Here is a 14511-nt window from a genome sequence, read left to right on the forward strand (position 1 = left end):
AAACTAACTGCCTAACCCTAACTACTGCAACAAGGACACATCTCCCTTAAAGCTGAAGGCTTCCTGCAGTCGTTTGCAGTGTTGTTTCTGTAGGTGTTGCTATAGGGTTTGAACCATGCTCTGTTTTCTGCAGGAGGGTGAACCAGAGCTTCAAGCAGAGAGGATGAAGCGCAGTGAGGCCGAGCCAGCTTCATCTAAAGCCGAAAAGGCAGCCGATTCAGAGACACTGAAGGACACCGCACCCATTATAGAGGGACTCAAGGTAAAGTTAGTAATAGATGATAACATTTATTTTATTTATTCTGTTACATGTTTAATATTTTTATGCATTTATATAATATTTGACTTAAAGTCAGAATTCTAATAAAGCTTTTCAGTTTAACCCTCTAAACCTGCCTCATGTGCTGCACACATCCAGTTTTCTACTACACGTAATATCATGTTGTATAGTTTCCTTTACCTGGAGCTTTAATTTCAGACAACAGAAGAGATTTGCATTGATTGTATCATATCCTGATGTTGTTGTTTTTTTTTTTCACTCACTTGTTGCTGCCTTTTCATTCTGTACCATGCAGTTTGAGCAGTGGCAGAGGTTTCTGCGTTTCCAGGTTGGCTTTATTAACACCTCCTCCCAAATGATCCCTGATACTTGTTCTATCCCTGAACCTATGGTGTCTGGTCTTCCTCTGAGCAGATCCAGATGTGGGTTAAACAGCACTAGCATGTTTTTTCCCCAAGACTGAGAACATAATCAGAGTTAGAGGAAGTACTGTCCATATTCACGACAACATTGATGCTGACATAAACCAGTAACTGCTTAGTGCTTGCAGATGAGAGCAACAACAGTGTAGCGAGGGCAGGTTCAGCTTTGGGATGAAAATCGTACAGATTCCAGTTTCAGACCTGTTATAAAGACTCGGAGGAAGTTGTATTTTCTGAATGTGAAATTTATTTTTTCTTTTCTTTTAAAAAAAAATTTAAAACAGCAAATACAAACGTCCATATATTTAGGCCAAATTGCGCTAATAACCTGTGGTGAGTATTTGTCTGCACTTTCTAACTTATAAAAATTCCCACTCATTACTTTTATTTTTGAAATTTCTTAAAGAGATGCTGTTTGGCCCACGTCTACACGGACCTCCCCTCGTCAGTCCTTCAAGCCGTGTAACATTTCCATCCTTAACTAAAAACCTTTGTAGTGCCACAGTTGTTTTTTTATGTGGAGTATCCCACTATGCCTGCCAGTTTCCCTCTTTTACCACTTATATTTAGTTGTTTTAGGGTTTGTTTTGTATCAAATCCACATGTTATACGTGCTAAGTGAAGACAGTGTTTGACCTGGTTCATGTAGTGGTATACACCCATCTTGCTCCCATCTACCACGTGGCTGTGGTAATAATTCACAATCTAAAAAAGTAACTTTTTTGTGAACTTCAGATTAGGTTGTCTTGATTTAAAAGAACATATGTTTATATTTTCTTCTTTTCTTTTTTTTTTAATAACTTCCAGGCAGAGGAGATCACCAAGGAAGAGATTGACCTGCTGAGTGATGCCTGCTCAAAGCTGAAGGAGCAGAAGAAACTGCTGACTCTGGAGAAAGAGGAGCTGGAAGAGCTGAAGGATGATGTCCAGGAGTACAATGAGGTGCCTTCTTTTGGCTTCAATGGACAAATTTAATGATTTATTGCCAATCAGGCCTAATTTTTTTTAAGCAGTTTTACCTCAAAATGGAGTATTAATTTGTAATGCTCCAACTTCTTTGGCTTGTTTTATGTGGTTGTTTCGGCGTTTTTTTTGTGTGTGCAAAATTTGCATCTGTGCCCTGTTTTCCAGGATCTGGAGGAGATAAAAAAGGAGCTCTCCAAGACTGGTCAGGAGAAGGCCATAGAGGAGTCAAAGGCCAGCCAGCGGCTTTCTAAGAGGGTGAACCGTATGATCGGTCGCATTGACAAGATCATCCTGGAGCTGGAGAAGGACAAGGTCATCCTGGATGGACAGATGGACAGTGGATCCACCCCACCTGTTGGGTAAGAAAACAGCAGCCATAACAGCTTCAGTGAGAGAAGCTGCCGTATAGCATTAGACAGAATTGGATCTGTCACGTGTAACTGCTTTCACTGGGGGACTCTTTGATTTCAGGGAACTTGGCGTCATGATAGTTTTGCCCTGCAGATGAATAATTCAACATCTAAGAAATTTATTTACCTGCTTTGTTACTAAGCACCCATTTTAAATTCCGGCTTAATGCCGAAGTTCAAAATAACAATTTTACTAATGACTAATACTTATGTTTTTTCAGTTTATTTATTTTGTTTCTATAATTGTTTTTCATTTTGGTGTCTTATTGTGCAGAACGCTCCCTCAGTCTTGTCCTCAGACGCCTCTACATGCTTTTACATGGTGGGCCACATACAGCCCACTTTGATCTTGATCCACGGTGTCTATTTTTTATTTTTTGTTACAGTAAACTCACTGTAAAAATCCAAAATTTCTATAGTACATAGTGAAAATGGTAACTTTGTGTCATTTCATGTTCATCTATCTCTGATTTACTGTAGTGTAGTATGAATGGCAGGGGGCGTGGTCTATATTAGTAGAAAATGCCGCAAAACTTGTGAAAATACAGTTAAACGTCCAAAATTTACCCCTCCCTTCACATTTTCCAGAGACATCTATTGGGCCAGATTGGCGTCTTTGGTGGGCCGATTACATTTGACACCCTTGCTCTACATCATTAGTTCAGCCAGTATAGACTGGCAGCTGTGACACTTGCGTCAAATAACAACCATCCTGTTCCCTTTGACACATTTTGTCTTTCATTCAAATTCTTCTTGCTAACCTGAGTGCTAGCTTAATGCGCTACCTGAGTAAGCTAAAGCCTTGGTCACTGGCTCACATCTTCCTAACAGACTAGACTTTGCCATAGAGTTAGGCTTTGGAGCGTGTTAGCTGCCACCTCGTACCTAGCACAATAGCTAGCTGGCCAAGCTAATTGCATTATTGCCACATGGCTCAGTAGCATAAGCGCTAACCACTACACTAGCCAGATCACTCTAGCTCTCACCACAGCTGCCTGACCCAGTTGATCTATTTTAGGTTGCTCAGGTAGGCTGAATGAATGAGAAATGATTTAATTTGTTTTTAAAAAAGAGGGCTGCCCCTGCTGGAGTGTTGATAGAAGCTTCTAAGGACAATGCTGACCGAGCGTTCCCCACAGTGAGACGCCTCAATCGTATTAACAGCCAACCGGGCTTATGAAATGAATAACTTTAAGTTATTTATTCCCACTTGTGGTTTGGTTAAACAGATAAATCATAGTAAAATGTTATTTTACCATTCTATAGAAAGACTATAAGTCTTTCAGCTCTTCATCACTCTTTGAATATTTTATATTCAGAGCAAACAAAAGCTCTTGATACAACACAAAGATTGGCTACTGACATCTGTATCTATCCTTTTATATGCAAAATATCAGTTAGCGAGGCTAAAGTGATCAATGTGCTCCAACTGCTGTTGAACTAGACCGCTCTGATGGTTTTGCAGCTGCGTGTGTGTGCTAGTCTGTAAAAGCCATGAAGCTTTTGAAAGTGAAGGATCCACAAGCAACCTTTTAATGAAGAGCGCCGTTCGCGTTGGCTTGTGACTGCATAGACAGACTCACTGTTAGCATATATCTGATGGGATAGAGTACATCTTTCCTGTTTGTAAAAGTTAAACAAGTTGATTTTAGTAGAGTCCGCATCAGTTAAATCAAGCTAAACAAATTAAGCTGCACAGTCTGGCCTTTAGTACTTTGATCTTCTTCAGATTACATTTCCTTGATTTTTAAAGCAACACTTGTAACATGTTTATACTTTATATCAGCAGGTAAACACAATGACAACAGGATGAAAACATCAAAATGTTGCTTATGGATCATTGACCCAAATGCTTCATGACATGTATCAGTGTATCTAACATAGCTTGTCTTTGTAATTGATAACTTTATCATCTTCATTGTCATCATCACCATCTTCATCATCATCATCATTAGTGTTACTGTAAAATGGTGGTGGAGATAACAAAGGGAACAAAAGGTTTCCCCCCCTCAAAAGTGAATAATACCTTTTTAATGTCGTTTTCAGTCGTTTTGACTAAATTGAGTCCCTAATTCATTTGAAATTTTACAGATTATTCTTTGCTAAATATAGCGGTGCCAAGAGGTAAGCAAAACTGGGGTAAACCGCCATTTGCTTGCTTGTAACATGCTAGCATGGTTTTTCAGATGCTGAAACGGTGCAATAAAGGATCAAACACTGCTCTCATCTTATTCTCAGCTTCCATTTCTGCTCGCTACATGTGGTTGCTGTGCTTCAGACGTGCTAAATGTTGGTTTTTTTTGTTTTCTTTTTTAACCTATTTAATGAATTAAATCACATTTAATTAAAATAAAATGATTGGAAATGTTTGATGTTTGTTCAGACTGTACGAAAGTCTCCGAAATCTTAAAAAAAAGGATGTATTGGACATTATTTGGCATGTAAGCTTCTGTTTCTATCATAGGGCAGCTTAAAGAAATTAGTTTAAAACAAATATGCTGCATTCAGCATGAATAAATGCGTTTAACTAAATCAAATTCAATTAATCCTGCCGTTATGACAAATTGCACCAAATTTTTTTGATTGGTGTGTTTTTTTTTTTGCTGATTTTTTTGGGAACCTTGAATGCAGCATGTTGACCCTAGACTTCTCCACCACATTTTACGTCCCGTCAAACCTGGTAACCGTTTCCTGTATACAGTCTGTTCTATACCTTTAGGGAGAACCTGGTCAGCATCGACGAGCTCATCAACATCATGCGACAGATCCAGAACATTCCCGAGCACAAGCTGCAGAGCATCGCCGAGGCTCTCGACGACAACAAGGACGGGAAGATTGACATCGACGACGTCATCAAAGTGAGTTGATCTGCTATGAGGAACATTGTTAGGGATGGGAAATGATAAGAATTTAGCAATTTCGATTTCATTATCAATATCATATCAATAATATTACATACATGCAAAATGCTGAGTGCTCAAATGTTTGTGCATGTTGGAGGTATGTCCCGTCTTTGTTGTGATCAGTGTTCATTACTCAAAAAGTAATTATTGCACAGAACACTTTTCTTTAAAGTAATGCAGTACGATACTGAACCACACCCAGGTTAAAGACACTCGTTACGTTCATGTCATGTTACTCTGTAAAATGATCTGAAACTGTCTCATAATTACTATTTAACAATATAAGCCTGCAGGCTGGAGTTCCAGATCCTAGTATAAACACAAAGCCAACAACACAAATACAAGATTAAAACCAACACAAAGAGACTTTAAAGCGATCGTCACGGTGATTCTACTGTAGACACATGAACAGGTAGAAACGGAGACTGCAGCCTGAATGCTCATCACTTTGTTACCTGTTGAAGTTCAGCAGCGGCTGATTTCACTTATTCATATAGCACATTTAAAAACAGAAAGTTTGCCCAAAGTGCTGTACAGAAACAAAGGGGTAAGAAAACAAGATAAAAAAAACACTGACACTCACATAAACGCATAATAAACATATCAACTCACACCAGTCTAAACGCTATAGAAAAAAGGTGAGTTTTCAAAATTTAAAAACAGGAAGCAAAGATGCCGGTCTAATATTTAAAGGCAGCGTATTCTAAAGTTTTGGAGCCATAATTGAAAAGGCTCGTTCTCCTCCATGTTTTAGCCTAGATTTTGGGACAACCAACAGCAGCTGGTCGGCTGACCTAAGGGTCCGGGAATATAAGGCTGAAGTAACTGGGAAAGGTATGGGGGGAGCAAGACCATTTATAAACCAGCGTTAGGAATTAATTCTGTCATGAACAGGAAGCCAGTGGAGAGAGGACAGTTCATGCCAGTTAAGAGGCGGGCAGCAGCATTTTGAACTGAAGACGTGCAAGAGATCCTTGGCTGACTCCAATATACAGTGCTTACAGTAGTCGAGCCGAGTTGAAATAAAAGCATGTGTTGGTAAAGTTGGTCCAACACTTTCTAATCATACAGGAGCAGTTTGTTGACAAACTGCATTTTTCAGCATTATCTAACACAGTGTAAGAACAACTGTACAGTACTCTGTTTTGGTAACTATTGTCCAGGATGTAAATATGTAAAAATTTTGTGTGTTTCTGTTCTGTGTCCTGTTTTTTGTTTTGTTTTTTTTCCTGCTGTTACAACCAAATTTCCCCATGTGGGACAATTAAAGGATTCTATTCTATTCCAAGCTAAATTGCTAAGAGATTATTGAATTAGCATTTTGGATCCATGGCCAGGTACAGTGGGGCAAAAAAGTATTTAGTCAGCCACCGATTGTGCAAGTTCCCCCACCTAAAATGATGACAGAGGTCAGTAATTTGCACCAGAGGTACACTTCAACTGTGAGAGACAGAATGTGAAAAAAAAAATCCATGAATCCACATGGTAGGATTTGTAAAGAATTTATTCGTAAATCAGGGTGGAAAATAAGTATTTGGTCAATAACAAAAATACAACTCAATACTTTGTAACATAACCTTTGTTGGCAATAACAGAGGTCCAACGTTTACTATAGGTCTTTACCAGGTTTGCACACACAGTAGCTGGTATTTTGGCCCATTCCTCCATGCAGATCTTCTCGAGAGCAGTGATGTTTTGGGGCTGTCGCCGAGCAACACGGACTTTCAACTCCCGCCACAGATTTTCTATGGGGTTGAGGTCTGGAGACTGGCTAGGCCACTCCAGGACTTTCAAATGCTTCTTACGGAGCCACTCCTTTGTTGCCCGGGCGGTGTGTTTTGGATCATTGTCATGTTGGAAGACCCAGCCTCGTTTCATCTTCAAAGTTCTCACTGATGGAAGGAGGTTTTGGCTCAAAATCTCACGATACATGGCCCCATTCATTCTGTCCTTAACACGGATCAGTCGTCCTGTCCCCTTGGCAGAAAAACAGCCCCATAGCATGATGTTTCCACCCCCATGCTTCACAGTAGGTATGGTGTTCTTGGGATGCAACTCAGTATTCTTCTTCCTCCAAACACGACGAGTTGAGTTTATACCAAAAAGTTCTACTTTGGTTTCATCTGACCACATGACATTCTCCCAATCCTCTGCTGTATCATCCATGTGCTCTCTGGCAAACTTCAGACGGGCCTGGACATGCACTGGCTTCAGCAGCGGAACACGTCTGGCACTGCGGGATTTGATTCCCTGCCGTTGTAGTGTGTTACTGATGGTGACCTTTGTTACTTTGGTCCCAGCTCTCTGCAGGTCATTCACCAGGTCCCCCCATGTGGTTCTGGGATCTTTGCTCAACGTTCTCATGATCATTTTGACCCCACGGGATGAGATCTTGCGTGGAGCCCCAGATCGAGGGAGATTATCAGTGGTCTTGTATGTCTTCCATTTTCTGATGATTGCTCCCACAGTTGATTTTTTCACACCAAGCTGCTTGCCTATTGTAGATTCACTCTTCCCAGTCTGGTGCAGGTCTACAATACTTTTCCTGGTGTCCTTCGAAAGCTCTTTGGTCTTGGCCATGGCGGAGTTTGGAGTCTGACTGTTTGAGGCTGTGGACAGGTGTCTTTTATACAGATGATGAGTTCAAACAGGTGCCATTCATACAGGTAATGAGTGGGGGACAGAAAAGCATCTTACAGAAGACGTTACAGGTCTGTGAGAGCCAGAGATTTTCCATGTTTGAGGTGACCAAATACTTATTTTCCACCCTAATTTACGAATAAATTCTTTACAAATCCTACCATGTGAATTCATGGATTTTTTTTTTTCACATTCTGTCTCTCAAAGTTGAAGTGTACCTCTGGTGCAAATTACTGACCTCTGTCATCATTTTAAGTGGGGGAACTTGCACAATCGGTGGCTGACTAAATACTTTTTTGCCCCACTGTAACTCCCTGATCAGTCCTTAAGCGCAGGTGTGATCGACTTTGATCACTGGCAGGAGGAAAATGGGTCATCATTGATCCGAATTTGGCCTTGGAGCTGCTATCCAGCATGCCACAAGGAACTGCAGTTTTTATAAAAAATAAACAAACAAACAAAAAAGATTAATCTGATTCATAAATTATACCAACCTCTAGTGGCCATTTGAAGAACTGCACTCTTTGGTATCTACTGTTGGCTTGATTTTTCAGCACCTGCAGTTTCTGTTTGGAGGGATTTTATTATTTTTTTTAACATCACTGTGGTCATGTTGCCAACTTGACTGCCAAATACATGTGTTTTATACACCGTTTTTACTTTTGCTTTTAAAAAAACATACCACAGTCTTAATGTGTTTCTAGAGGTTTGATATGCTTTAAAATGAACAAACTCAAAGAGTCTCGCTTGTTAAAAACATTTCAAATGTATGGCATGTTTATGTTTAACCTAAAATATCTCCAGCCCATTTCATCATACAAGCCTTTAAAAGATGTAATGGAAACTAATGGGAGGCTATAAACCAGGACAGAATGGAGGCGTCCAAAATAGTGTCAACACACAAAAACATAGTATCCTGTAATTTCTACATCCAAAATACTTCGCTTTGTTTGAGTCTCACCAAAACATTCTGGTCTTTCCCATAAGTACAATAGCGCTTTATAAGCATCATCAAAAGTTGAGGGTATTGTTATGTGCATGTATATCCTCCACGTGTCTTCAATTGTCTTCTATTCTGTGGTTTTAAACAAAAAATGTTTGTTTTTTTTCAGGTAGTGGAACTGATCGACAAGGAGGACATCGACATCTCCACCTCACAGGTGGCCGACATCATGGTGATGCTTCAGAAAGAGGAGAAGCTGATGGGGAAGGAAAAGGCCAAAGAGAAGGCAGAGAAGGAACAGGCAGCCACACTCAAAAGTTAACTCATTTTGCTTCAGAGACACGAGTGTTTGTAAAAAATGAGCACTCTCCATTGTGACTGGTATCTGGTCATAGAGGACTCTGGACACCAGGTTGATCTGGAGAGGTCGAGAACCGCAAGGTAACAGCTGCCTTCTTCTGAAAATGTCATTCTGCTACAAATTGAGCTCCTAAAAATAAAAAATAAGAAATCTTCAGAGAAGGCTTGTTGCCTTTTAAAATGCACAAATTCAACAAGAAACTAAATTTCTGTCATGTTAAAAAATTAAGTAAGATGTGTGGTAGTTTTACTTCAGTATTTATCAGTGCAGGGAGCACAGTGACATGGAATTGAAAGCTAATCGGAAAAATGGTTTGGGAAATGTGTTATCAGACGTGTTATTTAAAGTTGTAGGTGAACCGTCTTGCCTTTCAGTTCGTTCATGTCATCATCTCGGAGAAATGAGCGATCATTTCCGAACTTTGCACAGTCAACATTGTCATTTCTGTCATTCCGCTCACTTTATTTCCTCTTATATTTTATTTATCCACCTCATACCTGTTTGTAAAGTTTTTTTAAGTTGTACTTGGGCAGGTAGCTTATCGCTGGCTATAACGGTGGCTGCAACCAAAGATGTTATTGGTATTGGAAACAACACAAAAATACTCAAAACATGTTGAAATTACAGGTTAAAAACAATCCATTTTAAAAAGGGGCTTCTAGCGATTATATGCTAAAAACTATTTAGGTTTTTCTTAGATAGGACATCAAACTTTTTCCATGAAAACCAAAACTATAGTACTGCAATTTCTTTACATTTTGCACTCACAAATGGGGAAAAAGTACATTTAGTGCAGCTCTTCATAGATCTTCACTCGCAGCTCTTTATTTAATGCCAAAGTTGCACTGAGATGCATTAATAGCACATTCGAGGTACTCCTAAAGTCATCAGACAAAACAGCAAAGATGGATTTAAACTGTGTAGGATCAGTGTAGGGACAGAAGCCACCAATTAAATGCGTCTGATGCTGCTGTGACAAGTCAGTTGGGCTGTCCCCGAATGGTCCTTCGTTGGGTTCGTGTTCGCCCTTCAGTTTGGATATTGAGATGTTGTTGTTGTTGTTGTAGCGTTTTAGCAGCTATGATGTTTTGCTTGTTCGCTCTCTCAGAGCAGCCTTCGTTATCCGTCGCTAAGGCTTTAAATGTTCCTTGTTGATTTCTACCGAAGCACGCAAACCCAACAAACGATACTGGGGACGGCAAAGTTTAGGAAAGTAAGAGATTCATTTTGCAGTAATTAGTCTGGAAATCGTCCGCTCAGGCGATAGATGAGTTCATGAGTTGTGTCGTAGTTGTCATCGTTTAAATGCAAAGTGGCCTTCTTATCACACAAATTTTATGGTTCTTATAACACTGCATATTTATTTCTGAGGATTTTTAAGAATTTAACGGAGTTGTGACGTTTTCGATTTGCATAATAATTTAATTCTGAACAAATTTGGATGAATTTAAAATTTTAGTCCTGTCTTTTTTTTCCTTTTTTGTTCTTTGCACTGTAGCCATGAATGTACGTAGTATGTAAACAAGATTCCTCAGGGCTGTGTGATGATTTTAGATGATTAAATATGTCCTGCTACCTATCCACATATCCCATTCTGTGTTCACACTGCATCAGCTTTTCAATGAAATTTGAAACAATGCTAACTGCACATTTCGATCAGGGGTGCAGTTAATTATTATTTTGCTTATTGGTGCTTCCTAAAAACTTAAAATAGAGTGAGGAAAATGCCCCCTAGAAGACTCCAACCTCATGTTTCCAGTTCGCTAATCCCTCTAATAAATGAATGGAAAACAAATATGTATAATAATGACATTTGATTCCCTAACCATTAATGGTGCTGACAGTATTTGATAAATATTTTTTTTCTGTCTAATTATCATTATTATGCAGCATTTTGAAGACACGTTGACATTTCTGACATCTAAATGATGTGAAATGTAATCTTAATGAACTGATTCATGGGGGAAAAGGGATCAAATAGAAGAATTTCAGACAGATGTATCTAATAACCTCAGATAAAAACTCTTGGTAGTGATGAAATCCAAAAATCTGATTGCTTCTTTGACCGCTGGTGAATTTCTCACATAACTGGCTTCCTGTCCAGCCACACGCGGGTGCCGCGTGAACCCACCGTAACGCCTCCAGCCGCCTCTGTCTGATGAGCTGACCTAGTTTACGGTCTTTGCCGCCGCTCTGGTGTTCCTCCTGCATAATCAGAGAAGAACTCGGGTGTAAACGAGGGTGACGGAGTGGTACTTAAGATAATGCTGAGTGGACAACGCTTCATTTAATCCATTCCCAGAATCCGCCGTCCTACACGTGGAAGTTTAAGAGCTTGTTCATCTTCCATCGGGCATCGTCCCAGCTCGCGTCCAGTGCTGCCTGGCGGAGCAAAGGCTCTGCTTCGCCTGGGACCAGTCAGACTGATGGGTGCGGGGTAAACACTCGTCCCATACATGGGCCAAAGCCAGCTCCACTAGAGGGTTGTGTTTAGGTTAGAGACGCTCCGGCGGGACATGGCACGCCGTGCGCTGCATAAATCCGCAGCCAGTGTAAACACTTTAAAAGAACGTTGTGACAACGTCTCGTTTACACTCGGCAGGAGAGCGTGGTGTTTGTGTCACCCCTCCTGCCTGACAAGGGTGAACTCTGAGGAGCACTTTGTATATCAGCACGACTGGCCCTGTTTGGGACAGAGGGTCAAAGGTCAGAGAAGGGGAAAGAGACTAATACCAGAGTGTAAGACTGATGGAGATCAATACACAGGGTTCCTGTGCAGGTCCAGAAAGGGTTGAAATCGACAGGGACCTTTAATGCGTTGCAGTCATTGCTGAAATGCAGATTGATGTCAGTAATGTGCAGTTGCACAGAGCGCTCCTGAGAGCTTATTTTTTACCTTTAACATGATTTTTGCCATGTTTTACTAAATGCACGGAGCTTCAGTTTAGCCAAAGACACCTGACTAGTCAACAAGCAGATAATCAGCCACTTTTCCCTTTCTTTTGATGTGCAAACAGCTAAAAACAAACTGGTTCCACCTTCACCAGTGGGAAGATTTGATCATATTCTTTATACTTAATTGGAGCAAACTGGATATCTACCAGTCTAGCCAACTCTAAAATTCCAAGATGATGGAAAAGGGTGAAAAAATACATCTCAAAACCTACATATTACCACAAAATGATTGCAATATATGAAAACTGGTCAAAACTTCAAATAAATTCAAGAAAACTCAAACTTCCCTCAAACTAACACTTCCCCAAATGATTGTATGTCCTTGTCTGTGGCTGCTGTGCTGTTTAAACTGCAGTCTTTGAGAAAGAAGGAGGTGTAGAGATACAGTTGGCAGCGAAAGCAGTTTGACTCGAGGCTTGTGTCAGCAAATTTTCATTGCCAACCAAGCCGAGGCTCATTTCTTACCTTTTATTCCTTCATTTAGTTCCCTCATGATATTTTAGAAGAAAGTGACTCAGGAGAAATAAAAAGGTGAAAAGGTTTTAGCACACTGTCACTAACGTTGACTCTTCTCTGCACAGTATTGCCACAGTGTAAATGCACTATTCTTTTTTTTTTAAAAGCAGTTGGTATGTGTTGACTGGCCGTCTCTGTGTGAATGTCTACAATACAAACCGTCCTCTCAGACTCCTGCTCAGTTGTGGGTGTTGGGTTTAGAAGAACAAACGCTTAAAGGACAATTTTTTTCTTTTCTCCCATTTTGAGGTGGAACAAGTGGCTTCAGCTTGTTAGCAGTATGCTGTAAATCTTTAATTTAAAGTCATCCGAGCTGATGAACTGGGAAGCCGACCTTAAACCTTAATGACTGAACGCTTGCTCTTTAGCCTAAGCTGATTCCACCAGTTTAGTTTTTCTTGTCAATTTCTGACAAAAATCTACATATTTTGTGCTATCAGGTAGAGTAGCTAAAAAGCATTGTGGACTTGGCTTCTTTTGATGATATAATCGTATTACTCTTCCTGTTTGGGGTTTGATGAGCTTGTAGTAACACCTCCCCCCACTTCTTTTTTTGCACCAGTCTTTTTTTTAATTATTAGCGATATGCTGCTTTTTGTAAATTATAATCGAGTTTTCTCTTGTGCTGGATGTAAGAGTACAGTCTGTGTAAAGAGGGAAAGGGCAGCTGAAATGGGTAAAGCAGTGGGGATGTGCTCTGTCTGTATTTTCGGTTAAAAAGTAGAAAACGTGTTTCACTATATTTTAAATCATAGTGCAGCCAGACCCATTAACCCGGTAAAGACTGAACCTTGAAGTAGTTGCCAGAAACTTCTGGTATAAGGGTTAGGGTTGTAATAAAGCTAAACTCGCATATGAGTTTTAATTTGTATCAATCATGAATTTATTTAAGTTTTTTGGGTGGAAAAAAATCGCACTGATGATGTCGAGGGTTAAAAATTGTTCTAAAGCTGTGTTCAAGAAGAAGGCGGAGTGCCTCCCCTTTTAAGATCAAACTTTATTGATAATTTATTGATATTGATATTGCTTTGGGATCGTTTGTGTCCGAAACGGCAATCTTTCAGCACAGACTCTAATTGAGGATGCCAAGGCAAATTCACAGCTTTGTCGCCTCCAAAATGCACTTTGGCTTCTTTCTGAACACACAGACACACAAAAAAACCAAGTCCAAAATTCATCTTCGATGTGTTTTAAAGCATCAGAAAGGCCACAATCTGCTTACACGATATTAAACCTCAGAGAGGGGAAAAAAACAAAACCCAAAGAACTTTATGAAATCTAGTTGTAAAAAAGAAAACCAAATAAAAAAGACAGAAATCAGAGACGTTGCAGTAAAATTGCAGTGTAAAATCTTACCCGGTGACACGGTGTTTTTGATATGTTAAAGATAATCCACGTATAGCCTGCTGCAGTTTGCTTGAAAACATTTCTGTTATTTATTTATTGAATCAAAGTTTCCTTTTTTTCACGACTGGGTATTTGATTTTAGTTGAATTTCAAATGTATGACATCACTTTGTAACTGAGATCTTGTGTTTATGTAAAGAATGAATCACAAGTTTTGAATAAATTATGATTTCTCATTTTTGTTTGATTTCTTTATTGTTTCGTTTTACATCTCATTATCTTTTCTAAGTCATCCACACCAACATGTTAGCCATTGTGTGTCATCTGTAAAGCTCGGTGAAGCCTTTTTTTGTTATTTCTCACCCCAAACCATCATGTTATATACATTTATTTTAAAGGGATTTTAGACTGAGCCACATGTTCTCATGTGAAATCTTATTTTTACTTGCAAGATCTGAAATATAACCTTGAGTTCTGTATCATTTAATGCTAAGCTATGCACTTATACTGTTAGCTTTTATCTTTGCTGTCAGCCCCATTTTATTCAGAGCGTGATGGTGAAATCCCAACACTGCAACCCGAGCTACATTATCATAACGAGCCAGTTAAAGAAAATATGTCCAGTGAGTTACGTCAGAGGTCGCACATGTCCGTCCTGTGACCGTGGCTTATGCAGTATGGCCTACAGAGAAACACAAATCTGGACATTGTGTGTATTTTTGTACAGACTTTCTGGGAGTGGGTTGCTCTCTATCTTGTGGATGCTTTC

At 39.7% G+C, this 14511-nt stretch overlaps 1 protein-coding gene across 3 annotated transcripts in view; it reads left to right on the top strand.

Annotated features, from left to right (window-relative positions):
- letm1 (leucine zipper-EF-hand containing transmembrane protein 1) overlaps positions 1-13978 on the top strand; it is a 28168-nt gene extending 14190 nt beyond the window's left edge. Inside the window, exons 10-15 of one of the 3 annotated variants that reach the window (XM_085440563.1) lie at positions 134-262; positions 1510-1644; positions 1834-2027; positions 4170-4202; positions 4780-4936; positions 8734-13978. In XM_085440563.1, the coding sequence (XP_085296689.1) occupies positions 134-262; positions 1510-1644; positions 1834-2027; positions 4170-4202; positions 4780-4936; positions 8734-8886 (801 nt within the window). In that variant the 3' untranslated portion in view covers positions 8887-13978. The remainder of the gene's footprint in view (positions 1-133; positions 263-1509; positions 1645-1833; positions 2028-4169; positions 4203-4779; positions 4937-8733) is intronic. The other 2 variants (XM_085440565.1, XM_085440564.1) reach the window with 2 other exon arrangements.
- Positions 13979-14511: the final 533 nt, after the last annotated feature.

Source organism: Copadichromis virginalis, linkage group LG19 (genome assembly GCF_057382275.1).
Source record: "Copadichromis virginalis isolate Kocher_CV1m ecotype Utaka linkage group LG19, C_Virginalis_male_GT1.1, whole genome shotgun sequence".
Classification (NCBI taxonomy): Eukaryota; Metazoa; Chordata; class Actinopteri; order Cichliformes; family Cichlidae; genus Copadichromis; species Copadichromis virginalis.